The 23393-nt window shown below is 36.0% G+C and overlaps 1 protein-coding gene across 1 annotated transcript in view; it reads right to left on the minus strand.

Annotated features, from left to right (window-relative positions):
- Window positions 1-10967: 10967 nt before the first annotated feature.
- The window catches only part of LOC114535164 (ADP-ribosylation factor-like protein 13B), a 98985-nt gene continuing 86559 nt past the window's right edge, over window positions 10968-23393 (minus strand). Inside the window, exons 6-12 of the mRNA XM_028556547.1 lie at window positions 20417-20496; window positions 19809-19873; window positions 13005-13086; window positions 12766-12889; window positions 12228-12682; window positions 11788-11886; window positions 10968-11580 (exon numbers count right to left, since the gene is read on the minus strand). Of these exons, the coding sequence (XP_028412348.1) occupies window positions 12824-12889; window positions 13005-13086; window positions 19809-19873; window positions 20417-20496 (293 nt within the window). The 3' untranslated portion in view covers window positions 10968-11580; window positions 11788-11886; window positions 12228-12682; window positions 12766-12823. The remainder of the gene's footprint in view (window positions 11581-11787; window positions 11887-12227; window positions 12683-12765; window positions 12890-13004; window positions 13087-19808; window positions 19874-20416; window positions 20497-23393) is intronic.

Here is a 23393-nt window from a genome sequence, read left to right on the forward strand (position 1 = left end):
CTTAACTCCGAGTCTATAGTTTAAAAATCAGATACTTTTGAAACAAATCTAATATGCATAGCTGCATGTATAGCGAAGGAGAGCAAAGGAAAGCTACCTAACACCTCTCGCAATTCTTCATATTTTTTAAGTCATCGATCGCATCTGCCTCGTTTTATTTCATTGAAGGTTTTATTTCTGGTCATCTCACTCACTTACAATTACATATAAACCTCACTTCACAGGCAGCTTATCATTGTCTCATGCACGGACGATATATTGCAATAACATTAAGTATGATATCGTTAGAATCGAGCTATAAAACCATGACAGTTTCATTATATATTTTGTTTTATTAAACCTTGCAGGTGTTTTTCACAAAATACTGATGACTTACAATGCAATACTCGTAAACATGTAAAATTTTTCTAATAATTATGAATAGGTTTCCAAGGCTATAATTGGTAAAAATTTTGCGTTTATAGCTATACATATAATAAAGTCGGATAAGTTATCCCAATTGTAATTTACCCAAGGTATACACAAAACAATTATACTTTACCCAAGGTATACATGAATGCGTTATACAATAATAAATTCATGCTTCGATAATTAAAACTATATGAATGAATGTATTAAATGAATATAAACAAGCCCTTGAAGCTCCATATAGCTTTAATTTTATTTTTCATTCCATAAAATACAATCCATTTATAAAACAATCCATATATAATTTCACTGAACTAAGAAATGCAATGAGCAACATCAGTAAAATATATTATGCATATATAGGACAAAAGGAACAGTTTTTGACCACGATGAAACTAAACAAGCTATAATTCTATGATAGAAAAATAATTCCTACCTTAGCTGGCTTGGTTATTCTTTCAGAGGCAAAATATATAATAATATCTTCTTCAAAACCGATATCTGCTATACAAGTTGTAGCAAAGCAGCTGTATTTCTGAGTGAACTATATACGTGCGGCTACATATATTTTACATACGTAGACACGTCCTTCAGATGAAGAGCATTTGAAAATATTCTTATTAATTTTACCGGTTTTTATGACATTTGGGAACGCACTTAAATGTATGTACAAAAGGAGAAATTAAACGTTTTAACCGCCAGCATAGGAGAATATAAATACGTGTGCTGTATTTGTAGTTAAAAACTAAAGTAGTATAAAAACCACGTGAAAGAATGAAAATATTTAATTTAGTTACACGATAATTACTATAATGTTGGAAAGTTGCGATTTTATCAACAATATAGCAAAGAAATAAAAATATTTTAAAATTTGCAGCTGTCGCAATGAAATTCGTCTGATACATGCACTTGTAAAGGCGTATTCACACAATACGATTAGTGTCTCTTTTTCGACATAAATTATCAGCAAATCAGCTTAGAATCAGGGTTATTAACCCTAGACCCGACTGGTAGCTGCTCATTGGCGTGCAGGCGCAACTTTGAATTATTATTATTTTGCAATGTGTCCAAACTTTAACCTTTCCTTGATTTTAAACAAAAAATTTTAATTTATTTGGAGTAACAACGATTACCAGTATAAGAATGTAGTAATAATACCAAAAATGATTTGAAATCGATACGGAGTACTGCGCAGAAATAACCTAACAAAAAGTGCGGTAAACTAGGTCAAACCTCGGTCTGACACACATTTCTTAAATCGTTTTCGACAGGATTATTGTGTTGTCGTTCTCAGCAGTTCACAACATTCCCTTCGGAAGCAAACGGCAACCGCGATCGTATTTTTCTCTCGCGGTCCACTATCGGTCGACCGCAACCGAACCGCAACCCAAGTAATAGGGCTGCTTTCCAGTTACACGTTTTTTATACGCACGTACACGTACGGAAAACTTTAAATGGTTTTAAATTTTTATTATTTAACATCTAGGTCAACTGACACACACCAAAATATGCTAAAAACTAAGTTCCTTCGATTTATTCACTTAGTTGAAGTAACATGTATAAGGATTTAGACTTTTACATGCGTGTACGTGCGTATGAAAAACGCGTAGCTAAGTGGAAAACAGCCTTTAGGAAAAGTTTGTACATCGCCAAGCGCCGGTTACCAAGTTCGGGATTTTTTTAGCAGCTGGGATTCTTTTGGGATTTTTTTTGAAGTGCAAGTCTCGGGATATTTTCGGGATTTTTAATTACAGTTTAATAGTCGATATTTATAAAAAAAAGTCTATCACAAATCTAGTTTCCGTTAAATCGTACTTGTTTTGAAGTTCTCTTCAGCTGTATAATTTGATTTCTTGTCGCAGTTTGCGCCTTAAACATTGACGCACAACATTTCATATAATCCCAGAGGCCAGATTTTAAAATCATTACAAGAGGACTGGGAACTATGGGCAGGGAATATCGGAAATTTGTAGGAAATCTTGGGATATTTCGGGAGCACACGAGGGATTTTTTAAGGGGGAAACCGTCACAATGAGTTTATATTACCCGTGATAGCCTTGCCAGCGAACAAGATTTCATATAACAGGTTGTATTGATTTTTGTCGCTTTGAACTTGTGCAAAATAAAGCGGAATAAAACACCTGTTTTGTGGAGATGTCAAACTTCTGATGTAAGGAATTGATAACGCTGGCAAATCAACTATTATAAATAATTTGAAAGGAGGTATTAAGATATTATTTAGAGCCTGTTTATGAAATTAATATCTTCTTACTGATGACAGTTTCGATCATTCTGTGATAAAAAGTTTGTCATGTTTTAAAATGTGATTGATTTTACTCATGAGTGGAAGAGTACTGTCATTTAATGGGTTAGCAAAAGTTTAGTTTAGTTTAATGGTTTTAATGTTAAAAAAAGAAAAATTCATGTGATACAACAAGATATAACACAGAAACTATGTAAACAAAAAACAAACGAAAGGACGGTAGGGTGACGGCAACAGCGCAAGTCAATTACGGCGGGCCCTGGGTAATAGCTATACATATATTATAAGAAGCATACATCATAGAGATATAAACTAATAACAGCAAGTGATAATACTCTTAAGACGACGCGATGCATTGCATTTACAACATATTGTCTTAAAAGTTCTAGAATTTTCAGGGTCATAAGTTTCAACAAGTGAAGCTTGGTAATAGCTTTTTAAAGGAGTTTTAAAGCAGCCCAAATCGTTCATGCTGAGATCAATCTAGCTAGCTGAAGTATTCCAAGTTCTAAAAGGGCGAACAAAGTTTGATCTTTTATAGGTTAAGGTCTCGCTTTTGGTACATCGTAAATAACTACGGATTTCTAGTAGTCGCAGTTCTAGTATTTCTGCTAGTTCTACGCACTCTTGGTATAAGGCTAGGTTTAATCCTAACGAGACAATGCATAATCTTAAAAAGCAACAAAAGGTGTAAATATTCGAGTCAATAACAAATAGAAATAAGTGACAATGTTATTAACCTAGACGAATAATTAATCGTGGTAGAAAACGGCAGGTTAAGAATAAATTTTGTTGCACGTCTTTGAACTCGTTCCATTCTCTTCATGAGATCAACATTTCGTGGCGACAAAATTTGAGTGGTAAATCCGAAGTGAGAGCACAAAAATGACAGGTATATAGTCCTTTTAATAGAATCATTTTTGACGTGTCGAGAGTTCCTTCTAATGTAACCTAGAATCGTATTCGCACGATTCATTTGACAAAGAACTTGTGCTTCCATGAAATATAAGTGCACACATGAACGCCAGAATCTTGCTCACGATAGGAACAATCCAATTCCACTCCATTCATTATATTTATAGTCAATTGGTTTGATCTTATGCGTTATTGACAGAGATTTACATTTCTTTCGATTAAACGTTAAGGCAGAAAACAGTGAACAAGAAGATATATTCGAAACATCAGTCTTGAGGTCATTACATTCATAAGGCGATCTAATTTTCTTAAACACTTTTGTATCGTCAGCAAGCATGCTAACACAACTTGACGTTGGTGTAATAAGGGTTTGATATTATATTATTTACGAAAACAGTATTTTTAGATTTAACCCCAGTATAGCGTTGAAAAAGGCTATTTCGTCAATAACTTTGCAAAATAACGAGAAATCAATCGTGTATATACATGGTTTGGAGACACGTAAACATAAAAGCACAAAATACAACTCATTAACTATGTTATCGTCCGGATTTATGCAAAAAATGGTTGCTTTCTCTTCACGTGTCTATTGTATTTTAGCCAAACTTACCAATGGCATTCGTCTTGCTCAACCTTGACTTAAAAATATGTTAATTTTAAGATTGCTATTGGTTTATCTGTGCAAAATACAGTAGACATGTGATGAGAAAGGAACAATTTTTTGCATAAATCTACCTCAACATAGTTAATGAGTTGTATTGTAGTTTTATATATGGTCTCCAAACCATGTATATATTAAAGATAATGTTATTCATTACTTACGACACATCTCGACTAAAATGATTTTTTAAACATTTAAATACTTTACTATTCATATTATAATTCTTGAAGTCTAAACTAAATGTTATAAATAAAATAGTTCAACAATTGGATTTGACTTAATGACTTTTATTTCATGACTTTTATTTCACATGTTAAACACGACATTTTTAAATAACTTTTTTACATTATAAACACTGCATATATTCCCAAGTAAAGCGTTTTACATCGTAAATATACTTCAAGTTTTTCTGACCCAGAATTACAAAATTCTACCGTTACAACTTCAAAAATTAAGTTATTTCCCACGTGTAATTTTACAAAAATAGCTGTGTGTATATTTTGAAGTGAATGAGTTCACGGCAACCAGGTATATAATCTATCGTAATTAACGCTACTCTGGTTTTAATAAATGAAAGTAATCATCACACAAAGATTAACTTTCACGACCCAAACTAACGTTTCGACACTCCGGTCTAGTGTCTTCATCAGGGGAGATCTGATGTTCAAACTCGGTTCCTTATATACTCTCAAAATGACGTTATCTATCAATCAGATGTAAATATTCTTTTGGCAAATAGCTTCCGTCATCCCTATTAAGGGCACAAAGACTCGCATTAATATGCCAGGCTACCAAACAACGCCTTTGTCCATAACGATCATTAGTGGTAATGACTTTTGAATCGTTCCACCCAATGTTATGGTTAGTTTGACTCACGTGTTCGGTTAAGGCTGATTTTGAACTAAGTTCGAAACGGCCTTTTGATGTTCTTTTAAACGTGTGCCTTGCTGGCGTTTTGTTTCAGCTAGATATTCTTTCTCGCAATCACCACAGGGTATAGAGTAACAGCATGAGTTTCCAGTTTAGTCGCTACGCGATCCTTGGGTTTCGCGAAAATATGTCCCAGGGTTCTGAAAGGGTTTTAAAGCAACTTTTATACCACAATAATTCAGGATCCTCCCGATTGGTTCTGTACTTCTTTGAATGTATGGAACTACATACATGTGTGGTCATTACTTTCATTTATTAAAACCAGAGTAGCGATAATTACGATGGAATATAACCATGCTTTGGTTATGATGTCAAATATTTTGATATAGATAACCACGCTGGTTAACCATATAGGCGTACTGGACAGGCTTCAGGGGGGGGGGGGTCATTTGCTGTTCCATATGGCAGAAGTGAATTGGATCCAGCAAGATTGTATCGTGTAAACAGATTTTAATTCGTGCTGTAACTCCGACCTATCTTCAAAGTCTGTTCTTGTTATCTTTATCAGGCAATGAATATCAAGATCCACCCTTGGTACCTAATTGTCCCTGCTACCCTCCCGTGATGCTTCGCTTACATGTTGCCAGTGGCAACACCACCCAACGCAATCATATTTTCGTCTGGCTATCTTAAAGTTTTTGACTTGGTAAGAGCCGTTAACTACCGTCCACTGGACAACCACGCTTGAGATATCTTTTTTAGGTAGTTCAGAAACAAACCGCGACAGCTTATTGTAGAATACTGCCCACACTGGACCACCATGTTTGAGATATCTTTTCCAGGTAGTTGAAACACAAACCACGGTAGATTATTGGCTACTACATGTTTTGATATCTTTCTCAGGAACAAGGGGTAATTTCGTTTTAGATCAATCAGCAATTTTAGATTACTGCATGTCTAATGCCAGGCGATTTTACTCATTATCGGAACAGTATTGTCAGTTAATAAGTTAACAAAACTATCTGTCAGTGAATATTGTTCACCCATTGTCTTGCAATGCATCCAGATATGACCTACTTTAGTATCTTACTCTGTCTAATGCCAGATGATTTTACTCGTCAGTGGAAGAGTACTGTCAGTTAATAAGTTAACAAAACTATCTGTCAGTGTCTACACAAGCTTGCAATGCACCCAGATGTGACGTACGTTGAGATACACTTACTCGAAGTTTGCATTTGTTCCTTCGTGGTTGTGAATACTACTGCAATCCCGAACTTTGGTGAAACAACTTAGGACACTGAAAATCATAAATACCGGAATAGTTAGAATAGAATCAATTTCTATACGATAAAGCTATTATAATCGGGCCGTGAAATGTCATCAGGAGATTGCAATTGCATAAATGATAAATGTCATTGCTCAGTATAAAACTCTTCAATGTATTTTAGGCAATACCTTTTGCTAAATTTAGATTCTGTGATTGTGATTGTGATTGTAATTCTGTGATTTTATCGTAGCAAGGTCGACATATAGTTGTATTCGTAGTAATTGCCTTTCGGTTCTTCGTTGCAGGAACAACACTACATGGAAAAATATGATTCTGTGATTTTTGGGTTTGATCTTTAAATATCAACTATATTCCTCTCTTTATTCTATGACTATCTTTCAGTGAGGGCCGTAGCTAGACTGCTTAATTAGGGGGGGGAGGTGTATATTCATATATTCATGTTCATATACTATTGGAACAATAGCGTACAAAAGAAATCAGTCGGGCATAGGACCAATATATGAATATACACCCCCAAATTAAGCTTCTAGCTACGGCCCTGCTATGAGCAGCTATGAGCAACTATGAGCAACTATGAGCAGCTATGAGCAGCTATGAGCAGCTATGAGCAACTATGAGCAGCTATGAGCAGCTATGAGTAACTATGAGCAACTATGAGCAGCTATGAGCAGCTATGAGCAGCTATGAGCAGCTATGAGCAGCTATGAGCAACTATGAGCAACTATGAGCAGCTATGAGCAGCTATGAGCAGCTATGAGCAACTATGAGCAGCTATGAGCAGCTATGAGTAACTATGAGCAACTATGAGCAGCTATGAGCAGCTATGAGCAGCTATGAGCAGCTATGAGCGGCTATGAGCGGCTATGAGCAGCTATGAGCGGCTATGAGCAGCTATGAGCAGCTATGAGCAGCTATGAGCGGCTATGAGCGGCTATGAGCAGCTATGAGCGGCTATGAGCAGCTATGAGGATGTGTCCACGAGCAGTTATGAGCAGTTATGAGCACATGCTCATACGCTTATTGCACCAAATTGCAACCCATTTTGCCTTCAAAATCTACCCAAATCTGATATTAATACTACTTAATAGTTTGGTATTAAAAATGTCTACGAGCGGTTGAGCATGTTCTCATAAGCAGTTACGAGCAATTATGAGCAGTTATACGCATGTGCTCATCGGCTCATTCCACAAAATTGTAACCCATATTACTTTCAAGGATTATTCATTTGCGTAGACGACGTGTTAATCACACCACTTGCACACTCTGTTCATGTGGTCTCACATTCCTCTTTAGCATACCCACGTTTGTCTAATTTCGCACGCCCCTCATTTACATCCACAACGTGCTCTCTCCATGCATATCATTTGCTAGCCGGCATCATTTACATCCACAACGTGCTCTTCCCACACATTTAATTTTTCAAGCGCCTAATTTCAATTTTTAATTTATAATTTTTAATTTTTAATTTATAATTTTTAATTTTTCAATCCCGATTCGCATGGTCACGACATCAAAATTAATCATGTCAACGGGAGTTTCACCTCCAAACGTTTGGTAGTATGGTTACTTTTGCATGATCTGACAAAAAAAAAGTTCTGGGGGACAAATATACGGTAAAACAACTTAAACTGATGTCGTGACCATGCGAATCGGGTACAGTGTAAACAGGATCTCACTTGATGTGTGCAACCGAGCGAAATCTCTTCATTTACATTTCTTAAGCACCAATGTACTCATTCTAAAATGACTCATTCATTTAAACAAATGTACGGTGCTGATTTAACAACAGTGAAAACGTTAGCCAGAGATGAGATTATGGCTAACATTATAATAAAGTTCATACAGAGGAAGTTGAAATTGAAAAAATCAGCAAAAGGAGCCCAGATCGGTTGGTTGATGGATCTGCGTAAATGAGGCAAAAGCAGAGGAGAACAAAACTAAGCTTTGGCAAGCAGTTGGCAAAGCATATGATGTGCTAAGGAACCGCAAACCCACAAAACAGAATTTGAACTAATATTCGCGCTGCCATACTTGCAATTGATGGACGTATACTCGGCAGAAAGGAAGTAATTTAGCAAAATGTTTAGAGTATTTCTTGGACTATATTTTTTGTGTTTGTGAACCGAAATATTCCATGTAAGAATAGTCGGGTTTTTTTAAAAAAAAAAGTTTATAGCTACTATATTAAAATTATAAAACGCTTCTTGGCTGGGGTAGATCTCCGTGAACGAGGCAAAGGCAGAAGAAATTTGTGAATTATCTTTTAAATTTTATAACATATTAAAATAATTGTAAATGATCTCATTTACACTCTAAATGCATCCTACTGTACACATGTTCAATGATTGATTCCTATTCACGTGATGGAAAATCTCCATCCCACATGATCTATGATCCCTGTTCACATGTACCTCATGGTCATTGTCCACATGAATCATGACTTCTTTGTTCACATGATCCAAGACCCATGCCCACGTGCAAACGCATGGTCTTTGTCCACGTGAATCGTGATTTTTGTTCACGTGAACCTATTGTGTCGGCACCCTTTGCTAGCTATATGGGGGGGGGGTTATCTACTTAGAGTGTTCACGATGTAAATCCTGTTATGTCGGCAAAACACGTCGTCATTTACTCAACCGTATTAAGGAGCATCGGAATAAGAGTACTCCTGTGAGAAATCACTTTGAATCATGTAATTGCACTCTGACATTGGATGATGTAACCATATTAGCCAGTTCAACTGATAAGATCAATTACACTCTTGTAATGACTTTACAAGTGTTGTGGATAAATTCTATCAAACCATCCTTAAATACAAAGGATGAGTATAGAAGCCGCACACTGGTTATTAAGTTGTAGATTAGCTTACTGTTTATATGCAATGTGTAAATTTCAAAGGATGTATGAACTTGGACAATCGAACAATTAGTCAACAAGTAATTATTCTTAATATTTAATTAGGTTTTTAGTTAGGTTATTATGGTAAGAATATTTAAATGGTTTGCCGTTTGTACGCTGGTTATTTTAGACCTGAAGATTGTACTTTTATACGAAAATATATTGTCAATTTTTATAGTTGTTGGCTAATTTTTAAAAGTTCAATAAACTAGCTTTGTTCATACTGCACAGCTCTATCAGTTCTAAACTGTTCTTCCTAGAGGTCCAGTAAGGATCATCTCTTATTGATCCAGTGTTACTACAGGTGGAAACCTAAACTAAACTAAGTTTATTTATAATGGATAGCACTATTAGTTCTAAATTGTTCTTCTTAGAGATCCAGCAAGGATGATCTATTATTGACCCAGTGTTACTACAGGAGGAAACCTAAACTAAACTAACTTTATTTATACATGATAGCACTATCAGTTCTAAACTGTTCTTCCTAGAGGTCCAGTAAGGATCATCTCTTATTGATCCAGTGTTACTACAGGAGGAAACCTAAACTAAACTAACTTTATTTATACTGGATAGCTGTATCAGTTCTAAACAGTTCTTCCTAGAGTTCCAGTTAGGGTCATCTCTTATTGATGCAGTGTTACTCTAGGTAAAAACCTAAACTAAACTAGGATCATCACAAAGGATTATCACTTTTTGACCCAGTGCTAAAACCCACACTCAAAGTATTTTCAAACTCATTGTTGTTTAGCGTAGCCGCAATTTTCCCTTTCGTAAACGATCGTTGCCAACAAGAACGGCGCGTTTTCTTTCTCTTCAGGATGGTGGACTAAAATTGCTTGGCTGTTTTACTTTGGCCTATTTCATAATTTCAAGTCTAATACCATGCATTCAGCTTCATGTTACTATGCTAAACCTCCACGAAGAATTTTTAAAAAAGCGAATGAATATGATGAAATTGCTTCCTGTCTCATTTAGTCATTTTAATTCAAAAAAAAGCGAGCATACAGTGAACCCAAAGCAAATACGCGGAATTGTTTTTAAATTCCGCCAAATTAACATAGTTGATATGTAGGCGCGCATAAACTATTGCCATTCGAGCCCTGCGATCGTTTGGAAGCGCTCATATTACTGGGAAATGTGCATGTTCAACGCCTGGCGCTATCAAATTTCCTTTGTTTTAGCGTTTACGTGTGGACGGGCAAAAACGATTCAAAATACGCTTCGTGTGAACGAAAAAACCTCAGTTTTTAAAAATATCCGGATACGTGTGGACAGGGTCTTAATAGAATTCCAGACCATTAACGATGTTTCTTTAAAGTTAAAGATGGAAAGAAACAGACGAAGGGATTTTTAATTCAAAAATTATAGATGCCATCACTACACTAGAAATTGGTTCACTAAAAGTTAGGGTTTTTAGAGTTAATAATTTGCAGATCCGTTGGAGGGGGGGGGGGTTAGGGGTGGCTATTGATCTTTTCTAGCCTAAGTTAACCTAAGTTGAATTTTAGTTTCTGTCATAGTCATACCGGCCTAAAAATGTTTTTGGTGGGTGGAAGCAAGAGAGCATGATTTTAGAGAAGTCACGAGTGCAAATTTTATCACTGATATTAATAAAAGTTGTCCAGTTTCAAGATTTAAATATTTTTCCCCAACCTTGTATGCTTATGCTTTCAGACACAAGCCTGCTCTGTTAAAAATAATAAAACACTACTGAACTGCAAAATGGATAGGTAAAAATTTAGTAGGAGTTTAATACAACTGACCCTAGATACATTTTAATTGTTTCAACTGATAACATTTGCAATTGCCTGCAGACTTAATTGTCCTGGTTAAGAAAAAAAATATTGTAATGGAATATAAATTAAAAAAGTCAACTACATGTACAAATACTGTGCAGTCAGTGCCAGTGATGTTGCTGTTTCTTGTGTCTTTGCATGCTGCCTTTTGTACTGAATCCTGAGTGACATATTTCGTACTCTAGCTTTATACTTGCATGCACTACTTGATGCCTCTTTAGATTGCGCTTGTTGGCAAAACACTTGTCACAATCATCACACTTGTATGCTTGTGTATGCACCAAACTGATATGGCTGTTAAGTAAATGCAGGTTTTGGAAGGACTGACCACAGTCTTCACAGGACGGCAACCCTTCTTGTGCAACCGAAAATCCTTTTCATATAGCTAAATTGTCCATGGCAATTAGGATAGTTTTTGTTTTTCCTCCAATAGCCACATATCTAAAACCTCACGTCTCTTCTGGGCTTACAGCCTCTAATCCTGTGAATGATAAAATAATATTGTGTGATTAATGTTAAGATACATTGCATGTAAATTGGATTTTTTATCCTTTGGTAACTGCCATACTTAAATCTCCGTCAGCATTTAAGCAATATATAATTTTAAAAGCAGTATATATTGGGATAATATTACTAAATATCTGATACCTTGTCTTAGTTTTGCAAGCTAAAATTTTTCATCACTTACTTTTCTTCTTCCTCTCCCAATGTCTCTCCACAACTTTGAAGCTACTGTGCAAACCTTTCCAATATCAGAGTCCTTGCTGGGCTTGTCCTTAATAGCTAGCTATTGTAAAACATTATATAGGTATATTTTTTGTGAAATTACATTCATTGCTAAAGTAAAGTATCATATTTGATAGTAGTCTAAGGTTAAGGACAACATCACTGCTAGAAATGACTTGTGTTATGACTTAAAGCCTTTCTAATTCTAACAGACCAAATGAAGACTATAAGGTGAGTATGGTTATACTGTGGTGGTTTATACTCTATATGCATATTTATAATACGAGGTATGTTCGTTTGTTATTTAAATTAACCTTATCATTTATGCATGATTTCGCTGCCTGAAGCATAATTTTACATTGATCTATAATGTATGAATAAAATCAACTATCTATGACTAACCGCAACTTTTTGATAGAAAATATTCCAGCCACATGGCTTTTTTATTAATTTCTTTTCTGCCACCATTTCTTTGAATACGCACAAATTGTGACTGTTGGCTTTGGAGTGGATACTTAGGGAAAAAAGGGGATATGATGTTGGCATCGACTGTTCATGTTGGTAACGACCGTTTACGAAAGGGAAAATTGCAGTGGAGCCCTGATTGGCTCTAATTTCCTGCCATTGCCGGGGAAACCGTTTAATGGGGTCCATGAACCTCTCCAAGCAATGTGTTTCAAAACGATTCCAGCGTCGCTATTCTCTCCATCGTCACTCGGAACAGTTTGATTACGTTTCGCTTTCTTCTTCTTCTTTCGTTTCTTCTTAGTTACTGCTTGGTTTTCACTCTCGTTTAGTTGATGAATATTTTCTGACAGAGGTTATTCGATTATATCTTCGGTATTCTGTTCATTAACCTGATTACAAGAGATGTTATTATTTTAGAACTGATAGAGCTATCCAATATAAATAAAGTTAGTTTAGTTAAAATACAATTTACCACGTTTTGTGATTCAGGTTGTTCCACATTTTCGTCAACATTTTCCACATTCTCTTCCTCAAATTCTAATTTTTTTTGTTCCGTTTCCCTTCGTTTTCGAGAGACCCTTTACCCTTGGTAACACCTTAACAACAAGTCGTTTTCAAAAGTGTTACTTTTTTGGTAACCGACGAGTGTTTGAAATCGTATTTCAAGAAAAAAGCTTCAATTTTCTGAATTATTGTAAAAATTGAACTTACATTTCTAAAAACAACGCCTTCGTCATCAGAATCGACAGTCTCTTTATTTTTAGCGGCTTCCTTTTCTCGTTCGGCGCGTTCTCTGAAATATGAAATGAAAGCGTGAAATAGCCGAAGGACAACAGAATACATAGGCAGGGTAGTTATGGACATAGATATACAAGAAAGGGTGCAAAGATGACGTAAAATCGGCATGATGTAGGGACATATGTACACAATTTGAGTGTGTGGGGATGGATATTTGGATACAACTAAAGGTGTAGAGATGGATATTTGGATACAACTAAAGTGTGGAGATGGAGATTTCAATAAAACTAAAATGTGGGGATGGATATTTGGATACAGCTATATGTCGCTGAATTTCTGAAGCATTTCAAGGGATCTTTGACAATGACTATCAACAGCATAGCATTAGCAAGAGCCCCGAAGGAACACACGACGAATATTGACAGGTATCTAACATCAGTTTCCTCAGAGAGAGCCGGCATATTGCACGCGCGATAGAGCCACTTCGATGAAATTAAACAGGAATGACAATATTTTGGATATATATATATATATATATATATATATATATATATATATATATATATATATATATATATATATATATATATATAAAAGTTGCGTTGTGCCAAATACAAGTGTAGATATAGAAAAAGGTTGCTTGTCAACTAGAGAGATATTATTCGAACATAACCACTGCTTTGTATTTTTTAATATCACTTTATTCACAAACGTTTTCGCTCTCTTAGCTCTTCAGGTGATAAATGATGACAGTGGTTATTTTGTTTACTTACATATAGTGTAATATGATACATCCTATTTAGTGTGACTATGTTAAAGTTGTGTTATTTACAAAGATAAAATTAGCATGCATTAAGATTAGGTTCTAGTGTTCTAATTATTTGTTTCTCTTTGGTCTCTCTTATTAGTCTATTAGCGTTGATACACTTATAGATCGGCATAATGTTAAAGTTGCCTTTGCTACATTTAGATAGGTGTTCACTCTTAAATGTCGTATTCTTTGTGTCTAATATGCTGCTTATGGCAAAGTTACTCTGTTTCTGAGGTTTTCAGTCGTTCCCACGTAGAAACTGTTTGCAATTTGGGCATATTATGATGTAAATAACTCCTTTAGATTTACAGTTCATGTCATATTTTACCGTCCACGTTTTTCCATTCTTCAGTTCAATTTTGTCCCCGGTGATTATATGAGGGCATGTGCCGCAACGAGGTTCATTGCACTTTGTCACAGTTGGCGTGGCGTTGGACGTTGAAAATTCCGCTTTCGTTAAAATTCCTTTTAAGTTTTTCGGTTGTCGTCTGGTTACAATAAGATTTGTTTTCTCTATTGTACTCCTTAATTCGTCTGACAAATTTAAAACTTTCACTGTTTCCCTTACTTTCCCAATAATGCTAGGGTTATTTGGATTGTGTGTTAACACTAGAGGTAATATTCTGCCTTCGGGTTCCTTCGCCTTTGGTGTTCTTAATTCCTCGATACTTTGGCCTTTCGCTTTTTCGAAGCTTGAGTTAATTAAGGTTGTTGGATAGTTTCGACGTACGAGAAATATTCTAAGTTCTTCCAAGCGTTGTTCACGAATTTCATGGTTTGCGATAATCGTGCAAATTCGTCTAGCTAATGTGTAGGGGATGTTGGTCTTACAGTGTTTGGGATGGCAGGAGTTGAAGTCGAGGTACTGGTGGGAGTCTGTTCCCTTGTAGTAGATGTCTGTGTAGATTGTTCTTCCGTCTTTACATAGTAAGATATCTAGAAAAGGTAGTTGTGACTCATGTACTTCCATTGTAAATCTGAGTTTCGGATGAAGGTCGTTCAAAAGTGTGTGTAGTTCATCAAGTTCCTCCCGTGTTTTGTCCCAAAATAGGAAGCAGTCGTCCAAGTATCTTTTAAATATGGCGATGAATTGTTCTCGTTGTTCCGTGCCATAACGGATCTCGAATCGTTCATATAGGTGTTCACCGTCAGTGAACACCTATCTAAATGTAGCAAAGGCAACTTTAACATTATGCCGATCTATAAGTGTATCAACGCTAATAGACTAATAAGAGAGACCAAAGAGAAACAAATAATTAGAACACTAGAACCTAATCTTAATGCATGCTAATTTTATCTTTGTAAATAACACAACTTTAACATAGTCACACTAAATAGGATGTATCATATTACACTATATGTAAGTAAACAAAATAACCACTGTCATCATTTATCACCTGAAGAGCTAAGAGAGCGAAAACGTTTGTGAATAAAGTGATATTAAAAAATACAAAGCAGTGGTTATGTTCGAATAATATCTCTCTAGTTGACAAGCAACCTTTTTCTATATATATATATATATATATATATATATATATAATATAATATATTATATATATATATATATATATATATATATATATTAATTATATATATATATATATATATATTATTATTTCAAATCGTGCAGCTTTTTCTAGTTCATAAACACAGTTTAATAATTGAGCGGTGTTTTTTTATCAATAAGCCAGAGTTTCATGCAATTTCCTGAATGCATTATATATTATATTGAATTGAAATTTGTCTATTAAAAACACTTAGTGATGAATCGGAAATGACGCGTGATATATTCGACTCATATTGAATTTGACACTGTCAGAATAAAAATGAATATAGCTTAAAATGTATATAGGTCAATAATAACAATATAATTTATTAATTTAACACTTGTATAGCCCTATTTACAACAAAAGATCAATAGCGCTTAACACGTTATGTTCAATAAGAAATCTTACAACTAGTAGCTATATGCAAGATAAATTACAAATGTAAGATAAGAACAAGAGTAGGTCTATACATTACTTCTATGCTCACTTCACTTCACTTTACTTTAGTGTTAATGTGTATTTTAAGGCGGTAATGCCGAGTATAGGTGAGCTAGGGTAATGAATTACGATTTTGTGCCGCTTCACTCGATGTAGGTAAATTCTAAAGGTTTTTAAAGGTCTTAATTTCGAGTGGAATCATACACAACATTAAAACAACTCATTCTGTTAGTCCAGACAGTAAAAATTTCAAGGACTGCATGAAGATTTTAAATAGGCATTGAACCAATGATTAAACTTTCTTCTTCGCAAAACGCCACAAAGGAAACTCCTAATTTCCACAGCGAAACACAAACAATATCGTTTTGCGATAGTTTTTCAGTCGTACGAAAAAGATGAGAGGGTTTATGGCGAAATTTAGACACAACAATGTCATCAATGAACCGTAAACATAGTTCAAGCCATTTTTCAAAAGCTGATCGGTAACAACCCGACCGTAGATGGCAACTGGAGTGAGACACCCAACGGCAATAACTGTAATGAGAATCACAGTTCGCATAAACCTTTCACCCGCTACACGAAGTCTATGACCATACCTCGCTTCGTTGGTGCCTTGGAGCGTTTTAACTTGCCGTTTTAAGGCCAAAAAAGCCAGAAAATACATGATTATAATCATCACGATGATTCCAGTTAAAATCCCGTATTTATACGCAATATACTCCTCGTTTGGTCTCGTTGCAATAACGAAATACAAAGGGATCGCTACGTTTAAGAGCCAAATCGCCATAATCCAAACGGCAGCTTTCTTCCCGCTCATCAAAAATTGGTGTTTAAATGGGTGAGCGACCATCTTGTAACGGTCGAAAGATATGGAAAGGATTGTCAAAATCGACCCGTAGAAAAACGTGTAAGACATTAGACGCAAGAGCGGTTTCAGCGAAGAGAATGTTCCAAAAGTCACCTGCAGTAAAACCCCCAAATCGCAAACCGCTAGATTTCCAATGAGATATGTCGACGAGTTCCGAAAGCATTTCAAAGGATCTTTTATGAGACAAACCAGAAGCAGAACTTGGGATATCGCTCCAGTTAAACACACGATATATACAGGCAGAAAGGCAGGGTTGTACCCGGCGAGAATGCTATCGACTGGCATGAGATCTTCAGAAGAGAAATATCAGAATTTTCAAAAGAAAGACATAATTATGTGAGCACAACCCGGTTGTTGTTCGCCTTAACGACAGCTTTCCAAGTGTTTTGTTTATTTATATTAAGAAAACTTTAATATCAGTAATGAATTATTAATATATGATTCGCACCTGCAACTTGCAATGCAATACTACTTTTAAGAGATGTAAATTAGTACAGAGTATTCAAAATGTAAGTGAAAGAAACGTACATGGAGTGTAGTAAACATAAAAGTTTCGTAGTTGCCCAATTTGGATCTCTTAAAAGCAGAATTGCATTGCAAGTTGAAAGAAAAATTGCACCGTGTAACATGACCTTTAGTATTTGCGAATTTCATTTTCGCAGTAATTTTGTATTTAATTCCAATATATTTGAACCTTTCTAAATACCGTTTTAAAGACGTTGGCAGGTAAACAGCGAGACGCTGGCAATGAAATTGTATTTTCTAAATGCCTTCTACGAAACGACGGCTACTTTGAAAAGATATTTAGAGTTATTTTATCGCATTTATGTTATGAAAGTCGGGCTTTCATATTTTATTTAATTTTGCTTTCGGCCGCGTCAACTTGTACTGGTTAAAAATTAAAAGGAAAATATATTTAAGAAGTCTATTTTAATTTTAAAACGTTAGTCCTAAAGTCAATATTTATTACAAATATTTGACACTATTAATTAGGGGCCGGTTGTATCCAACCCGTTTGGCTTAAACGGTTGATAAGTAAAAATTAAACAACACTCTTATATCTCTCTTGAATGAGTCAACTTGAATATTATGCACTGAATATGTAGTTGTAAACAGTATTTTTGCATTGAGGTAAAAACATTTAGTTCGCTTGTTGAATAAAACGATGCAGCTGATCTGAGATTATGACGTCATAAAGCGTCTCGACAACTGAAAACTGAGTTATCATGTTCCTGCATGGTGTTATTTGTCCCTATTCTTCTTGGGAAAAATAAACGTGTTTTCACATAAATATAATAAAATTACTTGATATATTCGAGTGTCGAAGTCATATAAAACTCATAATAATATCTCAATACATATATTGTTAACTTTCGACACTATGTACAATAAAAAGATAAAAAGATAAAAGGGTAAGGCGATTAAAAGTACTAGTTTCGTCCTTCGGACCTTTTCAACAAATTGCCATATTGTATAGGTTTTACTATATGGCGATTTGTTGAAAAGGTCCGAAGGACAAAACTAGTACTTTTAATGGCCTTACCTTTTAGCTTTTTATCTTTTTATTGTACATAGTGTCGAAAGTTAACAATATATGTATTGAGATACTATTGTGAGTTTGAGCAGAACTTTCGATCTTGGCTGCAGCAACAGATATCGAAGTCATATGCAAAGTCATATCCAGACATCGAAGTCATATGCAAAGTTAGAAAAGAATAATTCAGTTTTGTCGAAGATCTGACTTCTGCTTGGTTGAGCTTTATACCCAGATCAGCTGGATAGACTTGCTTTCTATTTTGAACTTATCCACCGTTTAAGCTAAACGCGCTTGATACAACCGGCCCCGGAACGCGAACATAAATGACAATGATAAATTATCAACCTCGCGAGGAAACGTCGTTTCTCCTCAGTGGAAGAGTATGGTCAGTTCATGAGTTAACAAAACTATCTGTCAGTGTCTCTTGTTAACCCATTAGCTTGCAATGCACCCCCGTTTAGTACTTTACTCTGTCTAATACCAGATGAGTTTACTCATGGGGGCCTGGGGCTAGATGTATAAAAGACTAGTTAACTTTTAGCTGTAGTTGTAAAATTCATGAATAATTAATGAGTCTAACTTGCAATCATTGCGCAGTATTTTGGTCACATATATACATCTGTAATTCTCCATAATTCATGAGAATTATTAATTAATATACTAACTTTGATACACCTAATCTTAATTAGTATTCATAACTTTGTTACACACATGCCCTAATATGCATTAAGCTTAATTTATTCATTTCTCAAGCACGTTAATACGCACTCGCCATTGTAAATACTCATACAGATCAGCCGCTCGTATTTTAAATAGTATACTTAATGGACAAAATTGGTCAATCAAAGTCGTTTATTTCTGAGTTAACTAGGATTTAACAACCGGCCCCCAGTTGTATAAAAGGTTAGTTAACTTTTAAGTGTAGTTAAAGGACAGAATTGGCCAAACAGAGTCGTTTATTTCTGAGTTAACAAGGTTTTAACAACCGAGCCCCAGTTGTATAAAAGGCTAGCTAACTTTTAAGTGTAGTTAAAGGACAGAATTGGCCAAACAGAGTCTTTATTTCTGAGTTAACTAGGATTTAACAACCGAGCCTCAGTTGTATAAAAGGCTAGTTAACTTTTAAGTGTAGTTAAAGGACAGAATTGGCCAAACAGAGTCGTATATTTCTGAGTTAACTAGGATTTAACTATGCAAAGTTTAGTTAAAAAGTTTTATACAATCGACCCGAGTGGAAGAGTGCTGCCAAGTAACGAGTTAACAAAACTATGTGTGATTGTAGTCTTGCTGCAGTATTTTACTCTTTATTTTGCGTCCACACTTGCATATTTAGGTGGGATTTTATGTGCGATTTCCTTCTAATTTTGGTAGATGTGAACGAGTGACTATAGTTACGAATGCATTGATGTATAAGAGCTCTTACGAGAACATCCGTAACTAATTCACTCGTTCACATCTGTCAAAAGGAGAAAACCGCAGCAAATATCGCAGGTTAAACATTGCCAGAGTTCACTGATCTTAAACCAGTTTGTTTACAATGCATATATATCCGTCAGATAACAAACTTTTCACTAACCTTTCTTCCCGATTTTTTCTAACCCTTTCCAAGCGCTCAGCCCTCGTCTTCTTCTCGGCCTCTTTCTAAATTAAAAACAAGCAATGTTCTATGTAAAACACATTCTTTCCGAGTGATAAACAAACTGTTGCGAGAAAACGCTGACACAAAATCGATCACAAATGCACCTAAATAGTTAACTGACTGATCTCAAATGTATGTTTGTAAGGTCACACGCCAACCTTGACAGGATAGCTCGCTCACTGATCTCAAATGCAAACACTGATTATGCAAACACTGATTTGTAACTGGCAATGAACAGGGTAAAACTGAACTAAAAATCCAATCTGCATGGATCAAATCAAAGATGGCGGATAGTGAAGCCTTTCTTGTAGGTACGATCCAGGCCTCCACGCGGATATTTGGTAGGTAAAATGGCGGCAATTATAACTTTACCTTTGAAATTTCCGCGCCAGTGGCCTGGACTTTTCTACAAGAAAGACTTCATGATCCGCTATCTTGGCTTCACTCTGAGGGAAAGTCAGAGAGTGAGCGTTCCAGTCTTATTTCAGTTTACTTGAAAAGGCTGACACAAAATAAATTGCGATGGCAACTTCACACCAACATACCTGAATCTCAACATCTTTCTCAACTTGCTCCTTCAAAGATACAAAATCCTCATTCATAGTTTGTAACAACCACCATAAACCTTAAAATTAGATATTAAAGCTTTCAAACATAACAGTTACATGCATGTACATGTGTATCAAAATCCAACAACCGTATGTAGAAAAAACACAAGCCTTGGCCAGCCTTGTACCCAGGCGCATTAATAGTAAAATCATGGTAAAATATATAACGTTTCATTCAGTTATTATATAGAAGTCAGCTGAAAGAAGGCGAGCGCGCGGTGGTGCTTGGGCTTAGCTATAACTATTCAAATAGAATACATGTTGAGGCCTTAATACAGCAAATGAACTCTGTATCTGAGCTGGAGCAATATAATACACGAGGCCGGTTGTATCAAGCCGGTTTAGCTTTATCGGTGGATAATTCAAAATCAAATAACATTCTTACATCTCTCTTGAACGAGTCAACTTGAATATTATGCACTGAATATGTAGCTGTAAACAATATCTTTGCTTTAAGATTGAAAACATTTAGTTCGCTTGTTGAATAAAACGATAGACTTGCTTTCTATTTTGAGTTTAACGACCATTTAAGCTAAACGGGCTTGATACAACCGGCCCCTGGTATTTAGTTGCAAGTAACAATGTTAAATCCTATTCTGGAGAATACTATTTATTGTAGCTGATTATATAAAAAGTAAAACGACAGTATTCATTCAACTATGTAGAGCGTACGAGGCACGATACATGTTCATATATTCATGTTAACAGGCCTGTAAAAACCATAGCCGGCCCCAAATTGTACGAGAAATTTTTCGGTAATTACTCCGGCGTCAGCGACGGAGTTGAAAATTCGCCTCGGTTTTGTTTTGTTTTTGTTTTTTTTTTTTTTATTTTTTTTTTTATTATTTTTCGTCGTCGCAAGTGTGTAATGGCGCGAAACATTCTAGTATTTAAATGTGTATGTGATTGGATTTATCTATGTCCCAGTCTTATCTCCCAAGAGTTGTGGTGTACAGCTTTGGCTAATTTTCCGATGCGCGATTCGATTTCGCTCGCATGATACGGCAATTCCTCCAAGAGGAACAAATAAACCGTTCTTTTCATGCTTTTCGATTAAGTTTAGACTGAATTGGGGTAAGAATATATTTAATACGTGTAGATTCTGGTCCTATTTTAGTAATATCGCTGCTATTTCGCCGTTTAACAAGATGATGTGGTCGTGTATGGGCGCTTTGACTCGTCGTAGTTTGCACAGGATTGAAGATTTAATATAACTATATAAGCGCGAATTCCAAAGGCAAAGTGTAAGACAAAGCGAATGTATTATACCATTTATTTACATTCTTGAACGATTTAACTTTTATACTTTTTAAAGTACGATGTGCTTCTGAATTTCGCGATCGAACATTTAGGTTCGCAAGGCATCTAAATGCGAATATGAACTGTATTGTTTATGTTCAGAAGCTCTATATTGAAAACTGGCACGTGCGCCGGAGTTAACGCCAGAACAGGCGTCTTGTTTGTCAATATAAAGCCGGTTTTATTGGAGCAATTAGTTCCAGATGGTTGCAGTTGAATGCTCTGAAACAAAAGTAAAATGTCGCTTCACACGAAAAATATCGCAGAATAACGTAAGCGGACGCGAATGTGGGTTAAGTGTAGTGGAGCTACAGAAAAACATCCTGTAGTCCTGTAAGAGATGCGTCAGGGAAATGCATCAAAAGCATCATGTTTTGTTATTATAAATATAGGTTAAAATCATTGTTGTAAGTTAGTTGTGTATTAAGCCGCGTTTACACTACGTGCTTTGACCTGGCCTGGACCAGGCCTAGATGTGAACGTTGTTTACCCAGCCTACACCAAACCTGGACCTGGACCAGGCCACAAAATCCAGGACAACACGGTGAGCAGAAGGTAGCTTGTACCTGACCTAGGGCAAGATTTTGGTAATGTGAACAGGCTTTACCTATAGTCCTGACCAATTTTTAACTTGATATAGTATGATTTGTATAGGATTCATATAAGTATTACCCCTTTTCGGGGTATTCTGGGTCTTTTTCCAAGTATTTTGTCATCTACTTTGACTATCCGATATCATCAACAAGGCGCACATATTACCTAGACTTGTCTTAGACCTGGTCCAGGTCAGGTCTAGGTCTGAAGTGTAAACGCGGGTTTAGAGCGTGAATTGTTGTAAAGAGTTGATTTCTGAATAAATGTAAAATTATACACAATCACAGAGTGTGCAATTTTGGACAAGCGTAGCGGAAAATTAGACTTGTTTGGTCCCCCACCTAACGATTTCCGCTGAGCGCTGTCGTTCAGCCTCTTACAGAAGAGCAAGTTTTCTATGACAGGGTTGGATGTACAGTTGGGTGTACAGACAAACAATTAAAACTTGTTACAAAAACTTGCTCGTCTGTAAGAAGCTTAAGTCGCCTACGGTAGTTAGTGAAACTATTTTCAGTTTTGGATTTAACCACCAATTAACCACCCCAGGCAGAGAATTGTGGTGTAAAGACCGGCGCACACTAGAGCCATGTGCCAGTTGCTATCGTGTGCGGGCGACTTCTTCGTCGACTTTGGTCATTCGTGTCACTTACGGCAAATGTCTAGCATGTTTGATAATTTCTGCCTCGCGTGCCGAAATCTTTCCGTGTGCGGCAAACTGAAAGCTATCTGCTTACGGATTGTTTTAACAGCGCATGCGTAGTATATGGCCTCAGCCACCAACTCATTTTGCACGCACCACCATCTTGAATGCTTACTTTCCTATACTACACATGCGCTGTTAAGACAATCCGTAAGCAGATAGCTTTCATTTTAAAATAGTCGCAAACGGAAGGATTTCGGCAGGCAAGGCAGAAATTATCAAACATATGAAATATTTGCCGTAAGTGTTCCGAATGACCAAAGTCGCCCGCACACGAGAGAAACTGGCTTGCACGCCAATGGCCACGAATGACTTTTGCTA

This window comes from Dendronephthya gigantea, unplaced genomic scaffold, assembly GCF_004324835.1.
Source record: "Dendronephthya gigantea isolate DGI-Jeju-01 unplaced genomic scaffold, DenGig_1.0 000111F, whole genome shotgun sequence".
NCBI classification, from domain to species: domain Eukaryota; kingdom Metazoa; phylum Cnidaria; class Anthozoa; order Malacalcyonacea; family Nephtheidae; genus Dendronephthya; species Dendronephthya gigantea.